A 13,338-nucleotide genomic window follows, 5' to 3' on the forward strand; every position below is an offset into this window, starting at 1 on the left:
TCCATAATTCCTTTTGTTTCCACAAAGAATATTATGCGTTATTGAATAAGACATTATTTGCATTCGAATAATTTTTCTTCTTCCCTTTTACAGACAATCAACAGAAACAGAGAGAGTCTGACATTTTCCCAACACTCCATCACTGGCATGCGTAATAAATCAGATTATCTCAAATCTACATGCAAAACAACAATTTGTTTCCAAGCGCTTGGTAAATCACTTTTAAATGACAAACAAATGTAGCTAATTAATGGATCTGCAGAAAACGAGTGAAATTAAAATCAGATTTTATTCTTCTGACAATTTCAGAGATGCTTTGTCATTTGAGATTTAAATCTCTTAATGAGGGCTAACAATAAATTTTAAATTAAATTGATTAGGTCTTAGGAATTTATGCCGGTTTTAGACTCTCAATTCAAAATGTTTTACAATGGATGAATTAAAGTATTTATAAATAGGTTAATTATTTTATATACCAATTTTTTTTTGGTTGGGATTTAAATTGCAAGGAGACTTATAATAATAATCTTTAAAGGTGACTTCTCAGCATTACTTGTGGATCTGGTGCCCTCCTTGCATTATTTCAGGCACAAACGGGCACCCGAGGCATTCAAATTCACATCTTATACTTCCATGTAATTTATTATTACTAATCTATAAATAGTTGCTTTGAAATGACTTTCTCTGATTGGTTTAATTGCACAGGAGTGTAATAAAGCCATTTAATAAAAGCAATTGTGTGATTCTTAGCCCATTTGGAAAGAAATTAGTGTTGCAACACTTTTCATTTTTTTTGATATTTTGCACAATAACAAGAGCTGTCTCTAGGACAGCATGCTCGACTATTCTTAGTGCTTGATAGTAACCTTGATAATGTAAAAGTTAACAAAAGAGGTAATTTTTTCTTTAAATCCATGTTACAGTTAGAGACCTCGGAGTTAGTCCTATTATGCTCCCAAGGATCTCAAGGAAGTGTATGAAATTTCAACTTATTTCAAAGCCAGATGTCAATGGAATATGAAATGGAATATGAAAATATCTGAGATGGTTTGCAAATGTTGTGTACACCTTTGGGGCATGATGGTGAACAAATATGCAAAGTTTCAAAGCCCGATGTCAATATTTGAAGTGTTACAAAAACTTTAACGTAAATTTTAAGTCGAAAAAGGACATAATTCTCTCAAAATGCTTGATAGATTTACCTCCTCCTGACAACAGGTTGGGGTCATGATGGTGAACAAGTGTGCAAAGTTTCATAGCCATATGTCAATGAACTTTGAAAATATTTGAGGTGTAACAAAAAAAATTAACGTATTAAGTGGTTACACAGACACCAACACAGATGCTCAAGTGACTAGGATCGCTCTTCTTATTCTTATCAAATAGTCGAGCTAAAAATGATGATTCTGAAAAAAAATACTTCCAGCAGTCATGTCAAAAAAACCTTGGTTGAGTCCCTTTAACAGACAAAATATTATGTAAGCCATTTTAAACAACATGAAATTTTAATATATTCAAGTAAGTCGATACATTTACTTGCACTTAACAGGTTTTTTATTACCATAAAACTCCAGTGCAATTGGGTCTTTCTTTTACAGAGTCAAAGAATTGATTATATCACCTTACATAACCATTTCCAGCAACAAAATGCATCATCAGCATTTTTCAATGCTTAAAGGAACTCCACTGAGGTCCAAAAATCTAAAAACATAAAAATTGGAAGTTTAATTTACATAGATCATTCTTTAAGACTATGTGGCTCTTAAAATGGAAAGATCCATGTAAATTCATGTTAGAGTTATGGGCCATGGGCAGTGACCCAAATATTTAACCAAAAGTGTGACGTCACTGATGCTAACATGGAAGCTGGGAATGAAAACACTACTCTCTTCGAAAAGTGGAGCTAAATACATAGAACACCAACTGAAAACAACAATTTTCAAACTCAATACATTTTTTATTGTTTGTTACAATTTTCTCCCATCTAAAGACAGCTCTGTAAAAGTACTCTTTAGGAACAATAAATGGGTTCACACATTTGTACACAATTTCTCCTGTTTTATACAGTACAACATAATGAATATTTAACGAGAATGTTTAATGAAAACTGCATTAAACACTTGTGTGAGCAGGATAAAGGAAAGTTCATGGTTTTCTACAATCCATATTGTGAAAAGGAATAACAAATGCTTTCCAAGTAATCCTATGGGAGACTTAAAAGAGGGAGTGCCATACCAAACGATTAGAGTGTATAAGAGATGACTGGTATGGTTTGAGGTGAAGTAGAGATGTTTTTTTACATACCCACTGGGTAGAAGAGATGTGGTATGGTTGAAAGTGAAGTAGAGGTATGGTTTAAGATAATGTAAAGATGTGATATGGTTTAAGGTGAAGTAGAGATGTGGTATGGTTTAAGGTAAAGTAGAGATGTGGTATGGTTTAAGGTAAGGTAGAAATGTGGTATGGTTTAAGGGGTGAAAGAGATGTGGTATGGTCTAAGGTGAAGAAGAGATGTGGTATGGTTATAGGTGAAGTAAAGATGTGGTATGGTTTAAGGGGTGATAGAGATGTGGTATGGTTGCAGGTGAAGAAGAGATGTGGTATGGTTATAGGTGAAGTAAAGATGTGGTATGGTTTAAGGGGTGATAGAGATGTGGTATGGTTGCAGGTGAAGTAGACATGTGGTATGGTTTAAGGTAATGTAGAGATGTGGTATGGTTTAAGGTGAAGTAGAGATGTGGTATGGTTTAAGGTGAAGTAGAGAAGTGGTATGGTTTAAGGTGTAGTAGAGATGTGGTATGGTTTAAGGTGAAGTGGAGATGTGGTATGGTTACAGGTGAAGTAGAGATGTGGTATGGTTTAAGGTGAAGTAGAGATGTGGTATGGTTTAAGGTAAAGTAGAGATGTGGTATGGTTTAAAGTGAGGTAGAGATGTGGTATGGTTTAAGGTGAAGTGGTATGGTTTAAGGTAAAGTAGAGATGTGGTATGGTTTAAGGTAAAGTAGAGATGTGGTATGGTTTAAGGTAAAGTAGAGATATGGTATGGTTTAAGGTAAAGTAGAGACGTGGTATGATTTAAGGTGAAGTAGAGAAATGGTATGGTTTAAGGTAAAGTAGAGATGTGGTATGGTTTAAGGTGAAGTACAGATGTGGTATGGTTTAAGGTGAAGAAGAGATGTGGTATGGTTTAAGGTGAAGTAGAGATGTGGTATGGTTTAAGGTGAAGTAGAGATGTGGTATGGTTTAAAGTAAAGTAGAGATGTGGTATGGTTTAAGGTAAAGTAGAGATGTGGTATGGTTTAAGGTGAAGTGGAGATGTGGTATGGTTACAGGTGAAGTAGAGATGTGGTATGGTTTAAGGTGAAGTAGAGATGTGGTATGGTTTCAGATGAAGAAGAATGTGGTATGGTTGCAGGTGAATAAGAGAGGTTGGGTTGTTTGGGGTGGAAATTATTAGAGATTTGGTATAATTGAAGAATGAAGTTAAAGGTGGCGTAAAAAGGAATGGAAATGGAAAAGAGTTGGACTGGATTTTCATGAAGAATATAAGGAGTTACAAGTGGACAGTTTATTTGTTTGTTTCTCTGATTGTTACACCAATTTAAACACAAATACTTGGCAATATTTTTTTAGTCAATAATGAAGCGCAGTGTCTGTAGCATGAGATAACATCTCTCTGACACAGAAAAAGAAACATGACCGAAATTCAGAAAAAGAAGTCAATATTAATTTTCTAGACAATGTTTTGTCTTAATCTTCTACAACAACACTGTGCATTAAAGGCAAAAAGATGAGCGAATTTCTAATTCACAAAACGAATAGTGAAAACATCGGGAACTAAAAGCGTGTGAGATGTTTCTTCAATGTAAAATTACAGTCAACAGAAACAGAATCAGGTGTCAGTTTTGAGAGCTTCTTTAAGGCGAAAAATGTGTCTTTCCCTGAGGCTTTAATATAACAAAACAATCTGTTTTTCTCTCAAGCTTAAAAATAACAAAAATGGTATATGTTTTTCTCTAAAGCTTCCATGCAACAAATAATAACAAAACTATTTGTGTTTTAGTTTGTTTTACTTTAGAACAAGAAAGAGCTTTAGATATGAAAGCATGCTTGACTATTCTTAGTGCTTAATAGAAAAAAAAGCCTCTGGTTAATGTAGAATTTCTTTAGATCAAAAGGGGCCATAATTCTGTCACAATCTATTTTAGAGTTAAGTGCCTTGGATTGTTTATTTTGTTGGATTTTAAATCATATCAACACTGTAATGAACATATGGCGACCTTCCAGCTTTACTGGTGGAGGAGAACCTTTAATAAGGCACCCCTTTGAGCAATATTTCAGGAATAAACCGGACCCTAGTAGAATCAGCCTGCTGGATAACTACGTCACATGAAAGAACCCAAAGTGATCCTTGCAGTATTTGAACCCACAGCCCTGCATGAGAGGCAAGTGATTTAAAGTTGACAATCTTGAATTGAATTTCTTTGGACCCGTGACCCAAGGATAACCTACATAAGTGCAAGCACTTATTTCCAGTAGGGTCTTTAACTCAGCAGATTCCAAAGACAGCTTTGAGATATAAGGGAATCCGGGAACTTACGTCAGTAGACTCCAGAGATCGACAGCTATGACATATAAGGGAATCCGGGAACAAGTCCCTATAGCTCTTATTGAATAGACCCCATGGTTCTTTTACATGCCTAGTACCATTCTACCACAAAGGCATGCTTTATCTACACCCTTTTCCCAATCAATGAAATAACATCATGTATGTGTTTTTCTGTGAAGCAATAATAACTTCAATAATACTTTTACTGCATCAATCATTGATAAATGATGTATTTTGTATTGATAACCATGGAGTGTTTTGCTTACACAAGTGTCTATTTTGCCAATACAGCCCGTTTGTACATGACATTATATGTAAATATATTTAATGGTTCATTTATTCCTAATTCCTTCGAGGGTACTTATATAATACAATGAATACAAACGAGAATTAGCGTACTGAAAAACTCATCCCAAGTTAATCAACCTCAAACACTTTTCATATAATGCTAAGTAAATTTGCTGTAGTTTCTTTTTTTTTTTTTTTTTTCATGATGATTCATAATGTTTTTTTCCCCCCCCATATTATTGTTTTTCCGACAATGCGATGTATGGTCAATATTGTTTTGTCTATTTATGTATTTTTTGCTTTCATTTATTTATTAGATTATACAGAATTTATTTTAATCGAAAAGGAGGCATAATAAGTTTATTGACACACTCTGGAACCAGTACTTAAAAGTGGGTGTGAAGGTATTTGCTAAAGGAAATAATGGCTAATGGCCCTGAATGTAAAAGAAATTATAGCTTGGCCCTGAATGTAAAAAAAATAAAAGTAAAGAAAATAATAGCTTGCCCCTGAGTGTAAAGTTACTTGCTAAAGAAAATAATAGCTTGCCCCTGAGTGTAAAGTTACTTGCTAAAGAAAATAATAGCTTGCCCCTGAGTGTAAAGTTACTTGCTAAAGAAAATAATAGCTTGCCCCTGAGTTTAAAGTTACTAGCTAAAGGAAATAATGGCTTGTCCCTGAGTGTTAAATTACTTGCTAAAGAAAAATTGCTTGCCCCTGATGGGGTTCCTATAACCAACTGTGTGGCACTAAGTAGTGAATGTAAAGCTACCTACTTAAGGGAACAGCGACTTGCCCCTGACCACAGTGAATTCTAGAGTGTATTTGTAAGCTTAAAGCTTCACAATCAAACAAAAATAAATTCTGTATAAACTAATTTTAGTTGTAGTAGTGGGTTGATCAAAGATGCAACCCCTTATAAGTCAAAGATTGCTACTTATAGACCACTATGCCTGCTCTTCTAATATTATACTTGCGGCATTACAGGATTGCCATTTATATAGCTACTGATAACTAAATGACAGCTTTTTTCCATGTCATTAAATATACTAATTCAATCTGCCAACCATTTTCCCCTGATATGATGATTTTCCTTTCTTTATTATAATAATTGATGTCAGACAATACACAATATGGTCAATACAGTTTTGTCTCTCTTTTGTCCTTCCATACACACAATTGATCCGCGTCATGACAAAACCAAAATAATGCGTTTGCGACCAGCATGGATCCAGACTGCGCATCCGCGCAGTCTGATCAGGATCCATGCTGTTCGCTTACAAACCCTATAACAAGTAGAGAAACTGATAGCGAACAGCATGGATCCTCATCCAACTGTGCGGATGCGCAGGCTTGTCTGGATCCATGCTAGTCGTAAACTCATTATGTTGGTTTTGTCATTGCGCGGCTCAAATGATCATTATCGTCATGATATATGGAAATCTATCATTGCAGTTTTGTTTTTCTTCACAATTGTATTATTATTGTTATCAGAAATGAAATTTTACATGTCTATTCAACAAAAGGACTATGATGGCCTAAGTTTGCTCACCTGAAAGTCATTGTTTGAAAAGGTCATAATTCTTATGATTCAGTCTATGACACAATTTCAAAATTAAACTAACAATTTTTTCACAAAAAGATTTTCAAAGTTTTCCCTTTATACACTACTTAAAATGAGACAACACACCCAAGTGGCAGCGTGACCGAGTGGTTAACGTGTCGGACTAGTAATCTAAGGATTGCTGACCACGTGGGTTCAAACCCTGTCAGGGGCAAGCTGTTGTTTCCTTGAGCAAGAAATTTTACATTCATTGCTTAGTACTGGTTGGTTCCAGGAAAAGGATTAGAGAGTGTTTCAATAAGCTTATAGCTTGCAACACAATCAAACTAAAATAAATTTGAATAAACTAAATGGACATTATTATTCAATGAATTTAAATGATTTCAACAATCTTGATTGAAGGTCAATAAGAAACAACCATTGATTGATTTAAAGATATAAATTGCAAACAAATCCATCATTCAAAAACAGCTGTTAAAAAAAATAGTTCAGCATCAAATCAATTGATACAAATCATCTACTTTTTTATAATGATGTGGCAGAAACATTTTATCCTTGGGCTTCCTTTTCCCCAGAATAACAAGTTCTTAACTCTCTTTGCGTGTAAATCTCCTATCAACATGTTATCAAGTTGATAGTTCAAAGTAACTTTAACCTCCCGGCAGCCACACCAATAATCCCATGGGAGATGCCATTTACTTTTTCTATAGTTACCAAAATAAAACATTTCTCGCTTATCCATCACATACATTCCTAGGTTTTTTATGGTAATTGACTCTTTCAGTGTCAGTAGCAACATTATCAGACATATTGTAACCTTAGTGCAGTAACAGGTTAACTCCTATTGAATTATATTAAGAGTTAACCTGTTACTGCACTAAAGTGACGAATTATGCCATCAGTATTGTAAGAGTTATGTTATTACGTATTGAACAGACTGGGATACTTTTGTTTGTAATTGGTTACTTAGTAGAATCTTGTATAAACAAAATTAAATATATTACAAAAATTTAGCATGGTTACATCAGGGTAGAATAGTTTCTCAATTGTCAAGTCTTAGAATGAAATTGCACAAAACTGATTTCTGACTTTACTTGCAATTTCACCAATGCCATCAATGAACGGGTTCAATCAACTTTGCTGCGATTAAATGGGTCCCCCTTTGGATATGTCCACTTTTCAATACTCCATACTAATATTGTGAGTTCTTTCATCAGTTGACCACCAAAAGTCCCACATGCTCATATCAAAACAGTTACTACTAAAAGATGTCATTCAATAATGTTATCCCTTATAATCCCATGGCAATAATAAACCTAAATCATCCAATGGCAAATAATTCCATGTGAAATGCCAACCTCAATAATTCTGTGGTAAAAGTAAACCTCAATAATCCCATGGAAAATGTCAACCTTACAAATTCAATTGGAATTGTCAACCTCAATAATCCCATGGGCAATGTTTGTCTCAAAAATCTTGTTGGAAACATTGGCCCCAATAATCCTGTTGGAAATGCCAACATCAATAATGCCATTGGATTGTATAAACTCCAATAATCCCATGGGAAATGTCAACCTTACTGATCCCATAGGAAACATAAACCTCAATAATCTTGTGGGAAATGTTGGCCTCAATAATCCCATAGGTAATGTAAACCTTAACAATCCCATGGGACTGTCAACCTTAAAAATCCCATAGCAAATGCCAACCTTACTAATGCCATTGCAAAATGTAAACCTCAACAATCCCATGGCGGCTTGGCCAAGTGGTTAACGTGTTAGACTAGTTATCTAAGGATTGCTGACCACATGGGTTCAAACCATGTCAGGGGCAAGTCGTTGTTTCCTTGAGCAAGAAACTTAACATTCATTGCTTAGAACTGGTTGGTTCCAGGAACGGATTTGAGAATAATGTTTCAATAAGCTTATAGCCTCCAACACAATAGAACTAAAATAAATTTGTATAAATTAACAATCCCATGGGATTGTCAACCTTATAAATTCCATAGAAAATGTAAGCCTCAAGAATCCCATTAGAAATGCCAACCTTACAAATCCCATAGGAAATGAAAACCCCAATAATCCCATGGGAATATAAACCTCAATAATCCCATGAGAAATATAAACCTCAATAATCCCATGAGAAATATAAACCTCAATAATCCCATGAGAAATATAAACCTCAATAATCCCATAAGAAATGTAAACATCAATAATACCACTGGAAATTTAAGCCTCAATACTCCAATGGGATCAACCTCAATAATCCCATGGGAAATGCCAAGAATATTTATCCAACAGGAAATGCAAACCTCAGTAATCCCATTGGAAATGCCAACACCAATAATCCCATGGCAAAGGTTAACATCAATAATTCCATGGAAAATGCTATTTACTCAAGGTTTCCATGATATTGAACACCACTTGTCTTATTTTATCATGTATTTTATGGTTTATTTATTGCTACTTGTTCACACATCTAAGATAAAAGCTGTTTCCCCCTCCAAAACCTTTCCCCTGCTAAATTTGTATAATGGATTTCAGACCTGCTCTGAATTTGGAATTGCCCAGAGTTAGGAATTTCCAAACATCTACACATCTGTTGTACCCCAAACCTTCCCTGGTTATTATGTGTAATGCACATATTCGTCAATTTTGGGTGGGGTTTCAAGGTGAAAGGATTTAACCTCTATCCTAATAAATTTACATAATGAACTTGGCCTACCTTGATTTTGGAACTGTCCATTTTAAGATTGAGGGATTTTTATTTTTTAACTTTTTTATGCAAAAATTTAAATGAACTTGCCATGTTTTGAAAATTGAACTTATCATTGATAGTTTGGAATATTTTGCTGGATTTGATTTGATAATTGACTTGTATTGTTTTAATTTGGAAGAGTCCATTTTTGATTTGAAGGGTTTTCAATATCGAAAAAATAATTTAGATTTTTTTGTTGGGTTTTAGGTTGCATCACTACAGTATAGATCATTACAGCAACTTTTCAGCTTAACTGATTGAGGAAGTCCTTAAGCACCCTTTCGTGCATTTTAATTCAGGCAAGAACAGGCACACAGGCTGTAACCTAGCTGGATAGGATTTCTCACATGAAAGTCCCTATAAAGATTCGAACCCACAGCGGTAAGGGGCAAGTTGTTTGAAGTCAATGACCACTTAGCCAATTTTAAGGTAGTGATAAAATAATTCATCTTACCATACAGCAGCTCAGCTACTGTGTCCTCTAACTCAAAATCTGGGTCATTCAGAAGCTCTTCTGCAACAAGAGTACAGCATGATCCAACAAAATCAAGCTTCACATTGACTCTGAAAAATACAACAATAACAATTTTATAAATAAATCTCCATTCAATATCTTTGACATAAAACACATTAATCTAAAAATTATTTCAGGATTGGGGATTCTTCTTTTCTCAATAATATGAAAAAGGCAAAGCCTCAAAGCGAGCTCGATTTTCTTTTTCCGTAAAAAAGTTTAAAATAATCGTTCATTTTTATTTTACATTTTCCGTTTTAAAATTGTCATTTGGTTTTTTATACACTGCTTCCCTTTATTCTGGTTCCCTCTTTTATTACGGTTCCTATATAAGTGCGTAGGACACCAGTCTACGCTTCCGTTTTCAATCAGAGTACATCGGCTTTTATCGTTATCTTGTAATTCAAAAAGTTGCGATGTGTCAAATCGGTACTTCGGACGAAAGTTTTCAAAACCATCACTTAGCAGATACTCGCGTTACCGTAAAGCTTGCTATGTGAGCAGGCCCTTTGGGCCAGCTTGTCGAGCTCGCTATTAAGTCATTTCATTCTAGAATAAATCATAATGGAATCCTTAACACTAGGTCATACAATCATAATTGAAAATGTTGCATTGTTCGGATGTACTCCGATCGAGCATGTTTATGGATGGCAGTGTACATAATTATGCAAGCCGAGGTTCATGCACCTAAGTACCGGCTTTAAAGCAGAACTCTACATATGAAAATGGTGATAAAATACCAGTTTTTAAACATAACCACCACAATCATGTTCATATGGTGGCAATCATATAATCTTCAATGTGACATTTTCATGCCATGCCATGAACAGCAATGTGTGGAATACAAGCAACTACTTGTTCAGGTAAGTATTAATATACATCAATATCTTAATTGAACTAAGTAAATAAGGAAAGGATGCAGAACAACAATATCTTAAATAGTGAGTCTAACAAAATGACCAAATGTCATAATCCAATATAAAATATAGCTATCTGAAAAAAAGTTGATACAGGGTCACAGTGGAAGACTCAGTTTCCTTTCCAGAAATAATTACATTAAGTTTTTCCCTCCTGTTGCTATGACAATTTAAGTGGAAAGAACTTTCCCCAAATTACTTATGATTATTTTTGCCTGTGGAGGTAATCCCAAAGTAATTAACATTAAGACCAATGGCATTTTGGAATGATAGAAAGAAAGGGTGACAGGGAAATGATATGACACAGTAAGAACAAAATGTAAACGATAGGAAATAGAACAACACAATTTATGATGTCATGAAATAGTAATGACAAATTTTGTCAAGAATTTCTGATATTTATACATAAAATAAATGTGTCATATGAAAGAATGATAGTCTGAACAAAAAACACCACAAAATTGCTGCATGAGAACTAACCATGTGAACAAATACTGTGATGAAATTGGTGCTGTTAATAAATATTGTCATGAAAATTGATGTTGTGAACAATTATTGTCATGAAAATTGATGATGTTAACAAATATTGTCATGAAAATTGATGATGTGAACAAATATTGTCATGAAAATTGACGATATTAACAAATATTGTCATGAAATTGCTGCAGTAAACAAATATTGTCATAAAAATTGATGATGTGAACAAATATAATTATGAGAATCGATGATGTGAACAAATTTTGTCATGAAAATTGACGATATTAACAAATATTGTCATGAAATTGATGCAGCAAACAAATATTGTCATGAAAATTGATGATGTGAACAAAATTAATGATGTCAGGAAATTAATATCAACATCACAAATTAATAAGTCTTCAAGCTGCTTTAAAATTACATGATTCCAGATAAGCCAAAATATCTTAAGAAAATCAACTAAAGGAATTAATGTTTTAAGAAACGTAAAAATATTCACAATTCAAAGAATAATTTACATGTTACAAGGGTTAAATGACTTTTGCGTTATTTAACACCATTATTTCTACTGTGTGACTATAACACAGTAAGGGCTATTTTTTGCACATTCTGACTTATTTTTGTTATTTTTTGTAGATTTTAAGTGCCATTTACAAAATATATATAATTATTATCTTTGTTCACTTCACAACATTTTACTTCTTAATTAATACATTTTTAAAAATTTTCATAAAAATTAGCATCATTCTAGAAGCATGCTGCTTTAAGTTAAACATGAGTTAAACTGTACCCTACACAATTAAATCCCAAAAGTCCTAGTTCCAAAAGATAAAACACTGACAACTCTATACAAATCAGATCAGAATTGTTTTCATTCAAACACTACAATATACTAACATAAGGTAATAATTTCCCTCTCAAGGAACAAGATAAACGCTGACAACTCCTATAGATTGTTTCCATTCAAACTTTACGATATACTTACATAAGGTAATAATTTCCCTGTCAAGGAACAAGATAAACTCTGACACCTCCTATAGATTGTTTCCATTCAAACTTTTACAATATACTTACATAAGGTAATGATTTCCCTTGCAAGGATAAGTAAATGAGTAATACGCCAGGTATTTTGTGAAGCCATAAATATCGTCACAGCTTGTATTGACCTCAAAATCCAGTCAACATCGCTCGAAAATGCTTTCAGAGAAAATCCAACAAAAACAACAACAACACCATACAAAATTTCATCACATCAAAATAGCCTCGATTTTTTTTTCCAATTAAAAACCATTATGCTCTATGCACAAGAAATTTCTGCAATAACAGATTTTGGCGAGAAAAAATAAAGAAAGACGAAAACATTGCATGTTAGATAGTGTACAATAACGCACAAGTTAAAATGTTTTATCAATTTATAGTGCAACATTATTCATCTAATCTAGCAACAGTTGGTATTGATCATTATATTCTAAGATAAATGCGAGTGTAACCGTATCTACAATACAGTTTTACAGTTCTTTATAATCCACTGCAAGGTCACATTCAACTTATATTAAAGCTGCACACCACAGAAGGTCATAAAAAGATTTTTTTTATTAAAGCTGCACACCACAGAAGGTCATAAAATATTGTTTTTTTAATAAAGCTGCATGCCACAGATGGTCAGAAAAACAATTGTTTTCTCAAAACCTTGAAATGTTTTCAAAGATCACATGAATGCCCTCACATTCCATTATTTCCCTCAAAATTGCATCTTAAGTCCTCAATATTTAAGCTATGGCCCTAAATTCAATACAAAATAGACAATACCTTCCATCAAAATTATTGCTATTGCCCTCAATATTGCAGCTACATGAGACCTCAATATAACAGCTATTGCCCTCAATATTGCAGCTAAAGCCCTCAATATTACAGTTTTGGCCTTAAATAATTTTTACATTTTGTATTACCATATCCACAATACAATTTCAAAGAACAATTAAAGCTGCAGGCCACAAAAACAAATTTGTTAAAAACCTAGAAATGTATCGAAAGGACATGAATGCCTGCACATTCCATTGTTTTCCTCAATATTGCATCTTTAGTCCTCTATATTTAAATTCAAAACATAATAGACATTTCCCTCCAACACACAAACTACTTACATATTAATAGCTCAAGAGTGCAGTATATAAAGCTATAGACCTCAATATTATAGCTATGGCCCTTAATA

At 33.7% G+C, this 13,338-nt stretch overlaps 1 protein-coding gene across 1 annotated transcript in view; it reads right to left on the bottom strand.

Annotated features, from left to right (window-relative positions):
- LOC132727601 (uncharacterized) overlaps positions 1 to 13,047 on the bottom strand; it is a gene marked incomplete at its 5' end in the record, with an annotated part of 122,209 nt that extends 109,162 nt beyond the window's left edge. Inside the window, 2 exons of the mRNA XM_060713160.1 lie at positions 9,673 to 9,831; positions 12,936 to 13,047. Of these exons, the coding sequence (XP_060569143.1) occupies positions 9,673 to 9,831; positions 12,936 to 13,047 (271 nt within the window). The remainder of the gene's footprint in view (positions 1 to 9,672; positions 9,832 to 12,935) is intronic.
- Between the last annotated feature and the right edge of the window lie 291 nt (positions 13,048 to 13,338).

The sequence above is a fragment of the Ruditapes philippinarum genome, unplaced genomic scaffold (genome assembly GCF_026571515.1).
Source record: "Ruditapes philippinarum isolate M1 unplaced genomic scaffold, ASM2657151v2 ctg3653_1_1_1_1, whole genome shotgun sequence".
NCBI lineage: Eukaryota > Metazoa > Mollusca > Bivalvia > Venerida > Veneridae > Ruditapes > Ruditapes philippinarum.